Source organism: Plodia interpunctella, chromosome 2 (genome assembly GCF_027563975.2).
Source record: "Plodia interpunctella isolate USDA-ARS_2022_Savannah chromosome 2, ilPloInte3.2, whole genome shotgun sequence".
In the NCBI taxonomy this organism is placed as follows: Eukaryota; Metazoa; Arthropoda; class Insecta; order Lepidoptera; family Pyralidae; genus Plodia; species Plodia interpunctella.
The window spans coordinates 96,756-116,774 of NC_071295.1; the positions used below are offsets into that span (position 1 = coordinate 96,756).

The 20,019-nt window shown below is 35.2% G+C and overlaps 1 protein-coding gene across 6 annotated transcripts in view; it reads right to left on the reverse strand.

The window, feature by feature from the left end:
• LOC128679366 (cell adhesion molecule Dscam2-like) overlaps positions 1-11,262 on the reverse strand; it is a 34,798-nt gene extending 23,536 nt beyond the window's left edge. For 3 of the 6 annotated variants that reach the window (XM_053761584.1, XM_053761551.1, XM_053761593.1), the window contains exons 1-5: positions 11,179-11,262; positions 6,691-6,768; positions 3,331-3,517; positions 2,130-2,257; positions 1,395-1,559 (exon numbers count right to left, since the gene is read on the reverse strand). In XM_053761584.1, coding sequence (XP_053617559.1) covers positions 1,395-1,559; positions 2,130-2,257; positions 3,331-3,517; positions 6,691-6,733 — 523 coding nt within the window. In that variant the 5' untranslated portion in view covers positions 6,734-6,768; positions 11,179-11,262. Of the gene's footprint in view, positions 1-1,394; positions 1,560-2,129; positions 2,258-3,330; positions 3,518-6,690; positions 6,769-11,042 lie in introns of all 6 variants that reach the window. The other 3 variants (XM_053761566.1, XM_053761575.2, XM_053761559.2) reach the window with 3 other exon arrangements.
• Positions 11,263-20,019: the final 8,757 nt, after the last annotated feature.

The window sequence follows — 20,019 nt, forward strand, 5'->3', positions numbered from 1 at the left end:
TATACTAGAACCTAATAAAAGTAATAAACAATTCCACCAAAACAAAGTTCTACAAGTATTTAATTTGGCCTTGAGAGGGATTATAACAAGTTATCCCGGCCATTCGTCAGCGTCCGCGTGAAATACGGCGGGCTGTGAGATATCGCCTTAATTAATTTCGTGTGATACAACGCGGACCGACTCGGCCTGCGACACGGAGGCGAGGTGGGCAAGCGACCAATAATATAGTCTATTTCAAAATATGAATAATAACGCTTACGTGTTGAGGTAACGCATGAGCTAAGCATTATAACTGACTTCTCACCTTTTATTTCACATTTCGATCAAATCAAAACTTTGACAGCATAGGTATAAAATATAAGTTTCTGTTTTTTTTTCAACACTTTAAAACAATTTGAAACGATTTGACACTCAAAGCTTTAACTTAGTTGTAGACTTGTAACGTAAGGTTAGGTACTTGGCTAATCTAATGAACATCTTATTAAAGTCTAGTTTCGGCCAGTTTCGTCTCCTGATCACGGATGATATAGCTATATTAACAACAAAACTTTTCGCTTCGTTTAGTTTTTATGAGTGATTCCGATTTTACATAGTAGTGTTAATTATCTACTGAGAACTTAATTCAGATAACTTTGTAGCCGAGTAACTTAGTAGCATTCAATGGGTAATCAGCCTGTAAGCCATATCTTCTAAGGTATAACAAAGGGCATTAAATAACTTTTGGCTGGAGACACTTTCAAAAGATATAAAGGACAATTTAATGTACTATTTAGAAATGAAAGTTGAGGATGAAACATAACTATCTAATTCGATGTAGGTACCACTAAAAATGGCTTAATTATTTTTTACACAATGTCGTGTAGCCTATCATAATAGAATTATATTAACAAATCTCTTGGGATCCCTGAAATCCTATTTAGTAGCGAGGAAAGTTATGTTAGCGCAGATCTTATAAATCCAATTCAAAGCTTTCTTAATATCAAAGTTATTAATGGCTTAACAATCACCATAAATGACGTCGATAAGCTGGTGGAAAGGTCTAAATTATTGTTAGAAGTAGCTGATCCCATAGAGGTATATTCGACGTGGTTTCTCAATTAAGTTGTATATTAATCGTGAAATTAGAGTAGTTAGAGAAGATGAAATTTATTATCTGGATAGATGTAGATTATTCACGTAAATTATTACATACAGTTAGTTACATACAGTACACAACTACTAAACCAGCATAAATTCAAATGTACTATGAAATTAACTTTTGGTTCATAAGAAAGTCTGACCATGCTTTAAAAAAATTGGGAAAACAAATGTGGGACCTTTGCCCTTCTGGGCATCCTCCTGAATGTGACGTTTGGGAGCCGTTATCTTCATGAAAAATGAGATGGGGTAGTTACCAGGCGCGGGCGGGTCCACATTGAGCACTTGGTCGGCGCGGTACCACACGGCCGGGCGCACGAGCGGCGCGGCGCCGGCGGCGGACGCGCGGCACGACACGGCCGCCACTCCGCCCGCCGACACCGTGCCCGCGCTCACCACGGCCTCCCACGGCACATCCGCAACTACATGTCGGTTTTACTTTCATTAACACTTAGAGTGCTTTGCACCAGTTAAGCTTAAACCTGCGCAGAAAAGCGCAAAGCACGCCGTTTTATCTAAAAGTTTGCGCGCAGTTTAACGTCAAAGTTGACTGCTGCAATACACTTTCCACAATCAAACGAACCTAAACTTGTAAAATTTATTAACTATTTCTTTTTTGTATGTCGACGTTCTCCAAAGATTTTAGATTTTCCCGAACAAGTATTGTATCACGGTCACAGTGTTTTCGGTGGCCTTACCGCGTTATAGTGTAGGGGCACAGGGAGTAAGATAGTAGATGAATGACAATGCATTATTATGACAAGCGTGACCTGATGGTGTACTCAGAAACGGTTTCAGATGTGAGATTATTTTGCCGCACATTTAATGCAATAAGATCTCTTTGACAACAATAAAAGCTTGTGTCAAAAATTTTGTTTTTTTTGTAAAAATACTTATTTTCATCATTCTATTTGGAATCAAACTAAAACAAATCCATATATGTGTGTGAGTGAACAGGGAGTGTTTATACGTGTGTCTGAACCGCATCTCACCAGGCTCGAGCATGACCTCCCGAGAGAGCGCGACGCCGTGCGCGTTGGCGGCGCGGCACCGCACCACACTGCTGCTGAGCGCCGCCGTCGACGGCAGCACCTCCAGGGTGCCGTTAGGAAATACTCGCCTATGACACAAACAATATGTTTGAAGTTTCAGCATCTACTACATTCATGTCTGATCAAGTTCAAAAGTGTTTGAAAAAGCTCTTCCAATTGATAATTAAATAGTAATCTGTCTTTTGAGAAAGATTCTGTATAAATGCAACATAATATGTCGAAGTCGTAATGCGATGGAAAAAAGTGCGAAAAGTAAAAAAAAACGGGTTGCACTCCGGGAGTGCCGGCAGAAGTGAAAATATAAATATTAACGTCTTGCATTTTTGACGTCTTACGAATTTTCGATATCACGTGTCCTGACGTGAGTAACATTTTTTACTAATCACAAAAGTGCACAACGCCGCTGAAGAAGTTTTTAATTCAAGCAATTGAGTATGACAAACATTGCACATCATTTAGGGCCACGTACGGGTGCGTGCACTAATTTCAACGCGTTTCACGTTCACGGCACGTGCGCGGCTCATCTGTTCAGGATTCATTGAATTTTCATTGAATTGAGTGTTCGTCATTTTTATCGTCCGCGGCAAGTTCTTATAATTTCACTTTTATCCTGGGGGAGCCATGCTGAGGTATGCGATGTCGTTTGTTTGTTTCTGAAGTAACATTAAGAAAATTGGACGCAATAAACGGAGCTTATTGTTATTAACAAGACATATTATATTTTACGCAACTGACATATTATATTGTAAACTGAAGAAAATAAATATTTTAAAAATCAATGTGTCCGTATAGATTCATTAATGTAGTCTTTTTGCGTAAAAGTTCAGACTAATAGAAAGTGGTATGTTCATTCGCGTACTAGATAGTGTGAAATCAAAAACTTATAATTTTGACGGACAAATATCTGGAGGCACGGCATGCGAAGGCCAAGTCGAACTATTTATTTAAAACCTAAAAGATTTTTAATATTGATATGATAATAATAACTTGCGTAATAACTTAAGACAGAAGGTCTCTTAAGTAGGAACTAAATAAATTAATCGACTTGGTGTTACATGGATCTCACAACTTTTTACGGTAGAAAAACTGAGCTGCGAGACTTGGGTTTTTACAGCATGTTTTTGATGGCATCAGTATATACCTATGGTGTGTATCAGTGAGCTCTGCCCCATCCTCGCCGAGCCAGCTGAGGCGCGGCGCGGGGTCGCCGGCCGCGCGGCACCGCAGCCGTGCGCCGGCAGCCGCGCTGTGCCTCACCAGCGCCGGCGGCTCCACCACGAGCCGCGGCGCGCTGCCGCCGCCGCCGCCGCCCACGCTGCTCACTGCAACTATTTCTATATCTCCCACATGCTCAAATCAACACTACAAGATGTCTACTGGAGGTCATAATTCGATTTAAGATTAATAGTTATTCGCCGCGAATTTAGACCTCGCGAACACAATCATCATCAATACATCATGAATATCAATACATATAATAAAATTGAAGAATAATTGAAGATAAATTTTGTCCTTTACAGCACATAAATTAGATTAATAGATTTTGAAATATCGTGAAATTAAAAAATACGCACGCAGAATTTTAAGTAGGTATCTAGTATTCATACAAAAATTGTTGTCAGTTGTCAGAACGACTTTCTCTGTCTACTTTGTTTAATTCTTTATTAAAACTAAATTTACAACATAATACAAAATATACTTATTGCCCATAAAAACAATATTAGTACAAAATAATACAATTGTGCATACATATAGACCAATGGTGGGCCTATTGCGCTAAGCAATCTCTTGCAGCCAGTATGTATGAATATATAAGTGTATAAAACTCTTCCGTTACTGAGTGACTGACTGACCGACAGACTGACATACAACGTACACCCAAAACTGCTGGCTGAAATTTGGCATGTAGAGGATTTTTGAAAATTCTACTCCGAAGCGGGTGAAAGGGGTAAAAAACTGTAAATATGAAAGTTCTACATCGTTGAACTTAGTGACTTGAAAATTTGGACGTTTGAATACGTGTTTCAGATTTTTCAGAAAATTAACCCTCAACCCCTTAAAAAGGGGGGTGAAAGATTATATTGGACTTAATATAATTTTCAAAATAAAAAGCTGAAAATTGGCACACTTACTTATTGTAGTAACAGTAATAATAAATACAAAAAATGTTTAATTTACGTTTGTGGTTAATAAAAAACCGGGACATAAAACGTCATGGAAAATGGGACGGCACGCGTTGCAGAAAGCGGGAGTGGGAGTCGGAGCGGGAAATGGGTAGGAGACACGTAGTGGGAAACGGGACCTTTGAACGGGCGAATTTGAATCATATATGTTCACCAGTTTTACAGAGTACGCGATAAAAAAATTACTGAGATTTAGCTATGAAATTCACGCGGGCGAAGCCGCGGTCAAAAGCTATACTAAATAAATAAAACAAATAAATTTATTATTTTGTTATCCCACGAACTTAAAAATTCTATTGACAGATCTTAGATACTTTTTAAATTTCGAAAGTTATCGCTTTACAAACATACACACATAAATACATACACACAAAAAATGTAACAATAAAGTAACATTTAATTTTTTATTTACCCATGTGTTTCTTAATTATGCCAAATTTTTCAAGGCCTATTCTTAAAATGCACTTCCAGCTCTTCAGACGGAAGCAATTTGTAGTTATTTCCCCGCGAGATTGGGATTTCTTCTCCCACTACTTTCCTAATATGAGAAATAAAGAATACTACATTTCAATTTAATTAGTTCAGCAGTTTCGGCGCAAACTAGCAGTGGACATCGTATACGGTCTCTTTCTAAACCATACGATCTTGAATGATACGTTGATGTGATTGATACCAACTGAATGATTCTACGATGTTTATTGATAAGATTGATAATTGACATGAGTGCACGCGATGAATGATATTTGTGTACTAGTTAGATTACGCCGCGGCGCATGTAATGCTGATACAAGTAAAAAGTGTTTGCACTGTACAATGACTTTACAAGGGTTTCGTTTTTTCTTTTAGGTACGGAAACCTCACATTATCAGTCTTACTACAAAACGATATCTAAAGTAAATACTTTCTAAACTACTACTATTTCTAAAATGAATTCGGTGGAATGCGTTGCACCGACAACTTTGAAGTTAAAATTAACGCGCACAAAAAAACGCAAAATACGTAATTTAATCTAAATATCAGCGGCGTGCTTGTTAAAGTCAAAGTCTGATGAAAATTTGATGACTCACCCTTGAAATGGAACAATAATGCATTATTAAGCAAGTGTCGTTTAGTAGTAAGACTGTTATTTTATTCCGTTGCTTTCGTTATTGTTGCGAAGTATTTAGAAAAGAAAAATGTTTATCCGAAAGGGACAGTATTGAGCCTCTATCTCTCTGTGATAAGGTTTTATCCTCTATTTGCTTTATTTCGACTAGAGCTTTAATAAGATTTTCTTTACGTTCCTTTGTTTGGCAAACAAAGAGAGCCAAAGATAACTGAATCATTTTCTGCTTAATAAGAGCGGCTCAGTTCTAACTCAAACCTGTCTCGGAACTCGAGGGTGAAAAGAAAAAGTAACTACGCGATTCTTTTCGCAAACAAAGAGAACTTAAAGCCACTTAAAACTCTAAGAACACAAGTGGAGTTTTAAATCGTTTGACCCAAAAAAGTGTCGCGAGTGAGAGGCTACGTTGTGAATCGAGACGATGAAAGAAATCGTCCTCGAATTTGTTATTCAGTTGAGTTGTTGGTAGCTGTATCTCGAGGCAGTATTACTTTTATAATGAACTGTTGCGAAGGAGCTCGAAAGAAGCAACCATCGAGCCGTAGCTAATGAAATGCCTGCGACAGTTTGCCGGCGCATTCTCCCGCCCGCCGAGTCGACTCGAACACGAAATTTCAATTACATTGAATCGAGTCTCAGTCTCGAATTCCTACGATACAATATTCCGAGTGCGGTATGGAACACGTGGTACCAAATGAAATTTATTGTGAAGTATTAGCTTATCTCTAGCGAGTCTATTCGTTTGAGTGGCGCAATTTCGAAATCACAACACTCATTCCGACTTGTCGAAAAGCATTATTAAGCAGCATTATTGACTACTTAAAATATTAATTGATTTTCGTCATTAATTTGAAATTTTCTTTCAATTGAGTTTATTTTCTTCAGACCAGTTTCTCCAATCTCTTTCTATGTGACTCGTCTATCCCCAAGTTTTTTTGTTAATTATTTTGTCCATATATTAGGTTTTTAATATCGTCGTTTAAATTGTTGGTAATTTTAAGTTTCGACATTTTGGACGTTAAATCCTATTATTCTTTTCTATTCTATTCTATCGATATTCTAATCTTCTATATTTTGATACAAACTCGCGGTAAACTGGTCTTTATTTATTATCAAGTGTGTTAATTGCTAACATTAGTAACAGATTTTATTAAAGTCCCTGGTAAACTGGTAATTGTTGTGATCGCGAAGTACAATAAAGGTGAGGACTCACCGGCCAGCAGCAGCAGCGGCAGCAGCCGCGCGCTGGCGGGCATGGCGTGACGCGACAAGCTTCAAGCGGTTCTCCGTTCTGTGAACAAAACAAAAAATATTATTATGTGAAATTAATCTAGCCAATTGGATCAGAAAGACAAACATAGTTTAGTCTCATTGATTAATATGAATAGGCGTATAATTTAAATTCGCGCCGCGCTGTCGTTAGGACAAAATGGCGTAATTTTATTGCGCAGGTTGAAGTCTATCCATGTGTTTTTACCATATATCCTGCAAATACTTTGGCAAAGAATTTAAAATATAAAACCAATAGTACTTTGTTTTATCTGAACTATCAGGAAATTTCCTTTGCTTCTCAGAAGTAACCGTTAATTTGTGGAAATACTATATATTTAAAATTTAACGTGAGTGATTATAAAGGTCAAATTTCTATATAAATGCTTTAACGTTGAGTTACTCTGTATCATCACTACACATATTGGATTTGTAACAGTAAACATTTGTAGATTCATTTGTAGAACATTCTATAGTTTACACGATGTTTGGACTCTGTTACATTTCTCCTGCGCGCGAGTGCTACAGCAACAACGCGACACACTGTATGTACCATATATTATGTAAATCGCAGTTGAGAATTTTACAGTTTAAATCGGACGACGTAATTTATGGTACAGTTTCTTTGTTCGGGTAAAACTTATTTTAACGCTCTATGAAAAAGTATGTATAGAAGTTGCACTCTATGTTGTAGGTCTCCAACACATTACATACATGAAAAATAAACATGGTTTATTTTTACAAATAACATAATCTTATTTAATATATTATAATATTTCTTTTTTAAATTTATTATTAAGATAGTATATTTTTGTATAAAGATATGACATACGATTTAAAACAATTTAAAACAATCTAGATCGTCACGAAGGGCTTTTCTTTATTCGCACGGGAGGAGATGTCGTCCTGCGTGGGAAGAAGCTTCAGTTCCTAATAATTGTGCGTTGGTTTGTAAAAGCTATATTTAATACTAGCTTTGTTTAGTAACATATATTATATACTCTACATATATTATATACTATAAATATTATATACTCTCCAAACAAACTTGATTAATAATAAGTATTTATTGACGAATTTTATTAAATAAAATGACCATTTTGTTGATATCAATGTTTGTTATTGAGCAATGTAAATATGTTTTCAACTTGCGTCTTTCTTCTAACTAATTTTATTTGGCAACATTCTGGAACATTCTTTCGAAATCAAAGAGATGGAAGTACCTAGACAGTAACTTTGTCAAATTACAGAGGTGTCTTTCGGACTTTATCAATATCGAGTGCCCTTCCTACAGTCATCTGGGCATGGAATTGAAATTTAATGTAGCCGTGAACATAAGACGTAGAATTTCTTTCGTAAAATAAACTTAGATATACCTACCTTAGATGTACCTGCCTACTTATTGATAAACTTTGTTATATTTATATTTTGTCCCTATATCTTTTCAATCAGCCATAAAATTCCTAAGTGCTGTGTATACACAGCAAAACAGATAGCTAAAAATACCAGTGACGATCCAAACTTAAGTATTTGATAAAAATGATAGAAAATGTATATAATTACCGAAAAAAAAAATTAATCAGCACATATGAATGTTGAAACATACTGAATGAATGTTGAAAATAAAAACACGTGACGCCTAATAACATTAATGTTAACACGGACTTAAACACAAGTGGGGAAAGTACTCGTATGTACGTTTTTATCATGAAATATTTTTAAGAAGACGGGAAAAGCTATGCTCGGTAATAAGGAGCGGCGCGGGCGCGCTGTCGGAGGGAATTTTATCGCCAAGTGCCGGCCTGGCCGGCAAACGATTTACATGTGGTTTCTTTTTTCTATTACCTACTTTTTTTTTTCTAGCAAACGATAGTAGTTTGCCTGAAGGAAATGATTTGGTTTTGTGGTGGCTTTTGTGGTTTCTACACTGTTACTGATATATCGTATGTACTAGCGGCCCGTCCCGTCTTCACTGTCTTCGGGTAAAACCATACAATCACTATATATAAATAATTACTAAAAAATATAATCTATTTAGAAAATCCTTACATAAATCCGCCAGGTAGTTTTGTAACTCATCACGTTTATACAGACAGACATACTGACGCGACAGTCGATTTGTTTGTATAATATTCAAGGATTCATTGATATGTCTCATGTACATGAAGTGATATCTTCGTTCTTCTTTCTCTGTTAACTTAATTTTAAAGTAATTATTCGTTACGTCTATAAGTGATGTATGTAAGTATATCATCCTAAATTGATTAAATAATTTTAATTTCGACTTCTCCCTTCGTTACTATGTACCAAACAAACATTACTTATAGCTTACTAAAGGTGTCTAAATTGTGATTTGAGCTAGTGTGGCTAGCAGCCAAATGAATGTCTTGTGGTCCTTTCCCTTTGCTTTTCCGGAAATGCAGAAAAGTGAAGTATGCAGCAATTTGTGTTTCTGTATGGTAGTTTTGTTGAAAGACGCACATAGAAAGCGATAAATAAATATATATTAAGACAAATCACACAGATTGAGCTAGTCCCAAAGTAAGTTCGAGACTTGTGTTATGGGATACTAACTCAACGATACTATATTTTATAACAAATACATAAATAGATAAACATCCAAGACCCGGGTCAATCAGAAAAAGATCATTTTCCTTTATGACCCGACCGGGGATCGAACCCGGGACCTCGAACCGGAGTGTCAGGAAGTCTGCCCCGGCCGGCGGCGCGCGGCATAATTTAATATCGCGCGACGCGAGCGAGCACTCTCGACGCATTTGAGTCACTCGCTTGAGACGTGCATTGAAACAACATACATACACTTGTGTATCTTATACGTATTTATACTGCTGTATATGTACATGGTTAGTTCAGTGCTTGAGGCAAGCCTATATGTTCAATCTATACTACTATTATAAAGATTGTGAGTTTGTGAGAGTGATGTTTGAGGCGGGTGACCGCCAAAAATGTCCAAATCTACCAAACCGATTTCCAAAATTCTTTCACTATTAGAAAGGTACATTATCCAAAATTGGTATAGGCTATATTTTATCTCAAAATTCCTATGGAAGCGAAGCCCCGGGCAACATCTAGTTGTTCATAAATCAATACATATAATAAAACAAAATTAGGCTATCGAGTCATAGTAATAGGGTAAGAATATGAAAAAATATCTGTCCGTATATTTTGTCTTTAAGTCTGTATAATATATATGTCTGTTTGAAACGTTAATCCCCGGAACTACTGGATGGATACGAATGATTTTTTTTTGTTATATTATATATATATATATATATATATATATATATATATATATATATATATATATATATATATATATATATATATATATATATATATATATATATATATATATATAGCTATATATATTATATTATATATATAGCTATATATATTATATTATATATATAGCTATTAAGCCTGGGCAACATATAGGGTATAAATGATTTTGAAAACTGGAACACCTGATGGAGAACCATGATGGTCTAGCTAAACTATTGGAAATATAGAAAAGACGCCTTGACGAAAGTTGTTTTGTTTAATGAGTTTTTCTGTTGAGGTATCAAAATCGAATATCTAGAACACCTATCAATAAAAAACTAGCTAAGAATAAGTCGGACTCGCTCACTAAGAGTTCCGTAGCAACAAAAACTTGTTTTGCATACATTATATTCTACGGAACCCTTCTTAGGTGTCGTTGGTTTTTATATCTTTGTAATAATAAGAGGTACAGTAAGGAGACAGATACAAAAAGTTTTTTAAATTATATAAAAAAAACATAATATCACTTGTGATTACCATTATTTTACAACAAAATTTTGTTTTAATTACCGTATTCACTGTGTTAACGAGAGTTTCCGTGTTCGAAAACTTTTCTCCTTTAGTTTAAGACGCGCGTTACACAGATACCTACGTAGCTTTGACAAAAGTTTCGTTGTTTAATGCGTATTACATGTCTCAAATTAAACTTTGCGTAATTATATTACTAATTCATTTATTTTGTTTTATATGACTATACTGACTTCAAGAAAATGAGCATCTCAAAATCTGTGATAATTACTTTTAAAAAATAATTTAGGGAGATCTTAGCAATGAGGTAAGACACTGGCAATGAGGTGAGACACTGGTTTCGTAAAATAGTTTGTTATCTTTTACTTTAAAAAAAGTCATCATTCTATATGTTTATTCTGTTTGCGCAAATTTTAATTATTTTTTTTATATCTTTTCAAATACATAATATTATAAACTCTTACTTCTGAAGCTTCAGATACTTACTTATTGTTAAAAAATTATTAATATCATTAATTCCCCAACTACCCCTATTTTACTTTATTAAAATACCGCAAAAATCTCTGTCATCAGCAAAACACACATCGAACAACCTTTGTACACAGTAAGCAAAACAACTCACGATCTCTCTCTCGCGACTATCCAACGATCACAAAGTTCACTGCACGTCCCGCAGTCGGCACCAGCGGCGCTCACTCGCGCGCGATCCACGGCGACTGCCGGACGCCGCTGCCGCACGGCCGGTTACCGTGCCGTTACCGCACGCATTTACTGAGAGGATGTAGTTACAAGTTTCTTATTCATGGGATACAAATTTCACTTCTTTCAGTTTATGTTTATGTGGTATTTAGTAGAGCTAAGAAACATTTGTTATTAGCAGCAACACAACACTTGTTATTAGCGTACCTTACTAAGTAAAAACGGAACTCTTAGGATCCCTTTGTTGTCCGCTCTCAAGGCTCTTATTCCCGGGAATGCGTACATGTATAAAGTTGAAATATACATCAAATATTCAAGCCAAAGGACCTTTTAATTTTCTTTTTTTAAGAAACATAAGTTTACATATTTTATAGCTTACTGTACCTCGGTGCGAGAGCTAAGTCGCTCTTAACCATTTTATTTCTATTCATTTTAATGTATATTTAAAAAAATCACAATAAATATAGCACCGACATATTTAATTACATAAAAACATTAGTTAACTCAAGATGTAAAATTTTATAGTAGATGAATATAAACTGATCAATTAAAATTTATTTTTATATTATATTTTTTCACTGGCAAGAAACTCTTTTTAACTTGCTAGTGTTTTATGTGATTATCGTTTTCCATCTTTACTTTAGATTGTTTGGTATTTTATGAAAGTGAATTCTTTAAAATGTTCTCGTCATAATTCGCAGGACAGTTATTTCGCGAATGTATATAAGTAATGGCCGCGCCTCGCGACGGCATTGTGCCGGCTTCATCCGCTGCAGTTTCATTTTCTTTTCATCAAGGTATCTTCACGCCCGAGGGACCACGTCTCGGTCTAACAACCCTCCTCTCCCCACCACCTCCTCACTTCAACCCCGCCACGTTCCTTCGTTTTGATAACGCTTTACATTTTTTAAGATAGTTAGTGCCTCGGGCTGGAAAAGACTCGAGATCCTCAGAGCGAGGATGAAACTACAGGATTTATGGCGGCAAGTTTATTATGTATACCAATTTGCAGGCAATTTAGAGATTTTCTGCAGGCTTCATAAAGTTATAGCAGCGAAAATGTTTTAATTACACTGTATTTTTTGCTAGCAGGAAAACATTAAAGCAATAACTCATGAAAGATATAACTTGCCAATTTTTTAGTTTATACAAAATAATACTCAACGTAGGTTACGTTGAGTATTGTTTTGTATTCAATGACGTGTAAGTGCAGGTGACAGATTGCTTTCAATGACGTGTATTATGAAACTTTAAAATATTGGGAAATTTAAAAATATCGAGAAATGAATCTAACTGGAAAATGCCACCTGTTTTCGAAGCCGGTTACAACTGTAGCAACATTTTGGACGAGACAATCCCGCAAACAGATGCACTCTGCAGCACCGACACGAGCTAAACAGTTTTGTCTTCGGACCCATCTACATCACGTAGTTGTCTCCAACAAATGGTAGTTCCATGAGCTAACTGTATCAACTGAGGCAACCCAATGTACTGGGATAGCATCGCGCGGCACCTGCTACTAGCAGAGCTTTATTGATCATTTGGTATTTAGTCTACCTTGTTTAGTTTTCTAGAAGGCTCGTCAAATCCATATGTGAGGACTAAACTAAGAAATGAAATAAGTATAATAGAAGTGAAATGACAAAGTAATATTAGAAAAAAATATTATAAAATAGTAAGTGAATATAATGTACGATTGCAATTATTATAAAATCGAAAATTTTCTTTAACCATAGCAAAGTTTTGATGGTTATAATACTAAGTAAACTCCGCCTTTGAGCCTTTGATTTATTTTGGTATGTTGATATTTATTTTCACATTTCACCTTTGGTGTAATAAAGAGTATTGTATTGTATTGTTAAGTAGCCACAAAGCTACCTTGTCGTGCATTTGTACAATGACAATGATAAATGTTATTATGCAGATATCCGCGTAATGTAATGCTTAAGTTTTTGACAGCATCTTTCCATATTAATTTTTTATTGGCGTTTTGGAACCGATATGTATGAGCGGTAAATATGTGCCGCTGCGTGACTTTAAATTCACGTGAAATTGCGAATTTTGTGAATTTTGATGAGATCGCCCGCGGCGTCAAATTATGAGATGACTGCGCGGCATTAATGCATCGCTTGATTTTAACTGGTTTCCTTTTATTGCAAAACTAGTAACTTTATAATGCAATTAGGTACTATTTAACCCAATAGGTGCAAAGCTTGTTGATTCAAGAATGTATATTAATTTGCCAAAATAAGTAAGCAAGCAAGCATAACCTAATAAAAAATAACAAATTTAAATATTGTTCCGAAATGAAATATAACTATGACCACATATAAATACAAAAATGTGCGAGATATTGCAATTGAGGTTTATTTATTTGCTTAAATTGTGACACATATGGTAGAATTAAATAGGTATATTGTTAAAAATATATGCCAGCATACAAGTACAATTTAAATATCAATAAATATAAAGTATTGTCATAATCATTATTATGACAATCTTCTTTTTCAAATTCTTAATCAATGTTATCCATCTTGAGCCGCGAGATTCCATCGACACTAGGGATATACATACAGTTACATTGCAAGTTAAATAAAAGCTTGTAAAAAGACAAATATCACCATAGCTCCTTCTTCGTCTTTCATGATACTCGTATGAGAATATTTTTTGACGTAAAACTAAATTAAAAATTGTACGAAAAATAATGCAATATCACATGTATTCTGGCTGAATGCGCCCGTCCGGGGGGCTCCCGTTTTATTGAAATTTTCCACATAGTCGCAGGAAGTATTTAATTTCGCACCGGCACTGCAGTGTCATTCGCATTTTTTATTTTCATGAAAAGTACCGATGTAAATGTAATTCAATTAGACTATTACATGACTGTATAAGTTGTCAATCTTTAGTTAATGACCAAAATTTTCTTTCATTTCAATTGCGTTATAATTGCTGAGTGACTCTGAATAAAAGACGCCTTGCTTCCATTTCTGCTTTCATCGCGTCGCAATTTGTTTTTATTATGTTTTATTATAACATTCATGACACCATCATAAACCCTATTCATAGCATTTTTCTATTTACCTGGCGACTAGGGTTTACAAAAGTGTCGTGTTTGTAGGAATGAAGAATAAACATGCGACGACAAAGCAAATTAGTGGATTTGAATACTACTACAAGAACATAATTCAGAAATTAATTGATTTGTATATATCAGATTACAATGCAAATAAAATTGACCTATTGATATTGACGTGGCCTAGAGACACATACATGCAGCTGGTGACTTGACTTTAGTAGAATTAAAACTCACTTTGTGTTCTGTTCATATTTAACTAACTGCCAAAATATAATATTAAAAAAGAACAAGGTGAGAAATTAAAAATAGTGAGAATAAAGATAATAATTTTTAAAATATTGAAATAGTGAGAATTCTCCCCAGCAGCTGACAACCCTAATGCCTCACCGACCGGTCGCACACACCTGTATATTTTTATTCCACCCGCTTGTTATTCACGCCTGCCATTCAGACATTCAGTGAAAGTCGAGAGTTCCCGGCTCCGCCCAGTGCGCCTGTAATGGATGAGCGTCCCACTGACGACCGAGTACTGCCCGCGCGACAAGTTTGTCTGGCGGTACGCATCACAAGAAAAGGGTTATCAAATTGTGTTGATTGCGTGCTGAGAGGAATAAAAACAGAAAACCTGGGGCTCGCTCGTACTTTACAGAAATACCTGCGCTATACAGCACTGCAAGTTGAACAGCTGTTCATTACATAATATACAATTTTCTTTTCTGAGCCGTTGTTCAGATAATTACGGTTTTAGAATATACTTATGTTTGATATTTATTAAAACACTAGCGTCTTGGCATCGCTCGAGTAAAACCACAATACATTACACGCCTTCCTCAAAAATCACTCTATTGATAGTGTGGTTAATAGATTTTATTAAAAAATCTCACATAAAAATTCGCTGCGTAATTTGAAAGATTTCAGGACACATATGAACAGACAGCGGGAATGGACTGTGTTTTATACTATGTATATAGAAAAATAAAACTTGGGTATCATTACACTTAAGTTATGCTTTACTACATATATTTCTAATAGTTTCAAACAGCTTTGAACCACTAAAAATAGTTTCAATTTCCCACTAGAAAAGCCGTGGGTTTCAGGTACTGGTTTCAACAAGTATTTATCATCAAAAGTCAAAAGCAATTATAGTTTTAGGCTGAATGATAAAGTAATTCAAAATAACATTTATTACATTAAAATATCGTGTGTAGAGTTTGGTGCTCTCACTCAGGCTCTCTCGCGGAAAACCTGAAGAAAATCGGTGCATATGTGCGTTTGGAGCAACATTAAACTGAGTTGATAATGTGAATTGCGGTGCGGGGGACAAGGCCCGACTTTTCAATTTATTTGCTTTATTAGAAAAGGAAATAAACGAATATCACTTTCTCTATAAACTTTCTTCAATTTCTTAATTCTTAATTAATAATGTATAAAATAAATTTTGAAAGCTTGTTTCCAGATATCATCAGCAAGATTATACACCGGTGGTTATTCTTCTCTGGACCGAAACGAAACATTGATTTGACGAGGCCGCGGCAATCACTGGATCATTCATTAGTAATGTATTCATATTCTATTTCGTTAGCACAATTTCCCATGCCCCGCGCGGAGGGGGAGGTCTGTTTTGCATAGAAGTGGAGGGAAAAGAGTTAATGGAACTGCGGGTTTTAATTCCAAAGAAAATTAAAATAAAAATTGCCTTTTTCTCAAAATAATACAGCATTTACTCGCCGTTGTAGCGCTTTGAATTGGCCATAAATTTGCTCTTGTCTAAGTAATGAAAAAGCATTGTAAATTCTTTCTTAAAATTGTCATATTCCCCTTCAGTATAAATGTATATTTTTGAATTTTGTTTAGAACTACGCTCTCGCGAGGTAAGAAGACGTCGAACTCTATTATATAACTTTACATTTTGATAACTATTTTCACCATGACAAGCTAAGTATGACAAACGGACACGATTGTAGTTACACAGTTGATAATATGGTGATATTTATAGGAGGACCGTTGTCTATGTGATGATTAAACATTAACCATTCATCTGTTAAAGCATAAAATCTTTTGCATGAATATAAACAGGAATGGAGGACGACGTACAGTCGACGAATAGTAGTAGCATCTGGCTGCTCCCGCCTCGCTCCCTGTCCTGCCAGAACCGCCGCGACTATCTATTGTCATAATATTTAATTCACGTTTATGTTCTATCATATCACATTTTAATAGAGAATTCATATTCAATTCTTTTTTGATGAAATGATAATAAAAGTAGCGGCCAGTCAATTACTGGTATGTTTTGCTTCAGATATTAATATAAATCAAGTGTATGCATTTCTTTAAATATGAATATATTAATATATATTTCTTTTTATATGAATGTGTTTCTTTAGGAAATGATACAAATAAACTAAACTAATACAGTAGTATTCTTTTTGAAAGTATTATTCCCTGTTCTGGACGTCCTCACCACTTCCGCGACCAAGTGTTCCTTTATTTATGGCTTGTGCTTGTTTTCAATTAGTTTTCCTACTTCCAGTAACAGTATTACTGTCATAGCAGGAGTGGAAGCAGAATTTGTTTTATATATATATACCTGTGAACTAAGGATTGATTGTCATTAACAGTTGATGACATTGATGAATATGACAGTTTTAAATAATGTGATATGTCGATATACGGAACTCATCGTTATCCTAAATTTCGTTTAGTAAATGATCAGCTTTCTAAGCCACATATCTCAATACGTCTCAATAGCTTTGCATTACTGTACACTGCACTAACTATACGAGTACACTGCACTATCACATTCGATCTAATTTTTGAACGCAACGCAATGAACTGCACCAGTACATACCATCAAGTGACCGAGTTGGATTGGAATGTAGTTCCATCCTAACTAATATTATAAATGCGCAAGCAATTCTATTTGTTACCTTTTCACGCTCTGTGTATTCAACCAATCTTCTTGAAATTTTGTATATATGTTGTTTGAAGTACGGAGAAGGACATAGTACCCTATGTCCTTCTCCGTACTTCAAACAACTTCGTACTTAACGTACGTAACGTACTTCTTTCATCTCAGAGAAATACCTGTTCCCGTTAGAAATTCACGCGGGCGAAGCCGCGAGCAAAAGCTTAAAGATAATCGCATCAATGGTACCCAACTTATTTGACTTACCAATTTAAATTACTACAATTTCCTATAATTTCCGTGTGATTTTTTTGAAGTATTTGGAAGGATGGCAGAGGTTCATATCCGTAATGGGTATAAAAATTTCCATATTTGCCAGACATATTCATAAATCCCATGCCCCGATGTCACATTACTGATATGTCTGTCTCTTGACTGATGAAGTATCCAATTTCGTCGGCGCACGACTTAAACAGCAGCAGTTTTATTTTCGTGTACGTCAGAAAATTAAACAGTGTTTCCTTGCCCGCTCTGCTCCTTGCCCGCTCTGCTCCTTGCCCGCTCTGCATTCTTGATTTTCCTTGAAATTGCAGTGTTACTATCTTTCGTCTTTATAATGCAACTTTGTAATAGAGGATTTTAATCAATTGTTTATAATAAACTTCTCTATACAGCTGTTAAGAGAAATTATAAGATGAGACTTCAGTTCTAAGGTGCCCTTTATTGTTGTATTTCGGGTATAAAAGATATAAGTTTTGAGTTGATAAATTAAGAGTTCATCTATATTTAGCTCAGTTTGATCGACTCCCAATCACAAGTGTATACGAATGTATCAAAGGAACGTCGTATTTTTGCGAAAAGTGTTTCAAAAATGTGATGGTAAGAATTTCTATTACAGTACACTAAGAAACCTAATTACATGCGAGTGTATGGTACGGCTCCTCATACTATTCCCTGCTGTGCTGGTGCTCGGTCGTGAGAAGCGCAATATGCACAGCGCGCATTGTTGTACAATGTTCTCCCGATACGACATTGCATTAAGCTCGGGTGAACCTTGTGTTCAATTATACTAGTATTATGATAGTTTAAATAAAGCGAATTCAGTACGATTATTGTAAGTGGAGAGCATACATTGAGATACACACACGAGACAAAAATTTCTTTTGTGGGTGTCATAAATAGCTGTAAAACCACAGATATAAAAACATTAAAAGTGTAAAACATAGTTAAAAGAAATATAATTATTTTTATCTACGGTGTAAACTTGAAATAAAACAAATCAATGAATATAACTACTTGATGTTTTATTATGACAATAATTAAATTACATTTATTAACTAACATGACATAATATTGTCTAGGTAAGGTAGCTAAGCTACGGAGTATCATATTTATCCTGGATAACCAGAAATCTTACTTAATACTGGACGGATTGTTATAAAATTTGGTACATGGGTAGACTATAACCTCGAATAATACACATAGGTACTTTTTATCTTGAAATTCCCACGAAAGCAAAGCCCCGGTGAGCAGCTAGTTAAAAATAAAGGAATATCAATAGGCATTATGCGGCGTCGGCGTAGCATTCTCGTAGCGTTGTCGTAGCACATTTGCTACGGACACCTACAACGCGGAGTGCACCTACGAATACCGCGGAGTGTGTGCGGAAAATGTGAATGATGCTATATTATGTATTCCAGTCATATATTTTCTCTCAAAATATTATCAAAATAATGGGTGCTTTAACATATTGAAAATAAAATTATTGGTGTTGATTTATTATGGCGATTGGCCGAAATATAATGGAAGAAGAAGTAACAAAACAAGTTATATATCTCGTATAAATCTGGTCGTAACAATCATATTAATTCTGCTTGGTCGATGTTTTTTTTATTTTAATAGAAGTACTTGTCTACGTAATACCTTCATACCTTCAATCATAATTCAAGTAACAGACAAAGCTATATTACGTTTAACCTTATGTTTACGAAATTTTTTATGTGATTTGGATATTTAACAGTATATTAGGTATTTTAAAACTAAATTTAACGGATAAATAAATACAATAAAAAATCAATATCTTGTAAGACAAATTGGCTTAACATTAATTTAATTTTATGTGGCACAATACGATTCTTCTGTTTTTCTTGTTTTATGGCTTCATTCGCCGAAACAATATTTTCCCTGGGCTGAGAATAGCACGGTGTAGTTAAAGAAAACAATGTTTTTTTTCTCATACCAGTTAAGCATCGTTGGACCAGTCTTGTTCGGCATCGACTGAACGCCCGTAACGAGCGCTATAAAAGTAATTTAGCGAGCAGCGCGCTGACTAAATTATCGTTTGTGAGCTTTAATATGTCACGCTTGTTTCGCGACGTCAGTAATGTGCGGGATCTATGCAGCGGCCGGTTTTTGGCAATCATTGAGAATATAATGAAATGGGGCGGTTTCATAACGAGTGAACTCCAAAATAATGTTGTATTAAATTAAAATTACCTTTTTAAATTAAATTACCTAATCTCCATTGTTTGTATTATGATTGCCAGAAGGAATTTTGTAGTACAAGCAGACCATTCGGGCGTATTATTATTACTTCAGGATAGTCTACTCTGGCAAATTCTTTGAATCCCGTACTCAATTAGTGACGACTACTGGTGAATTTGCTATAATTTCTCGAGATGTAAAAACAATTCAGTTTCAGAGAATCATTTTTGACACATTATAAATACATATATTATTATGTTTGGACGCCTAGTATAAGTATTTTAGATTGAAAAATAAAA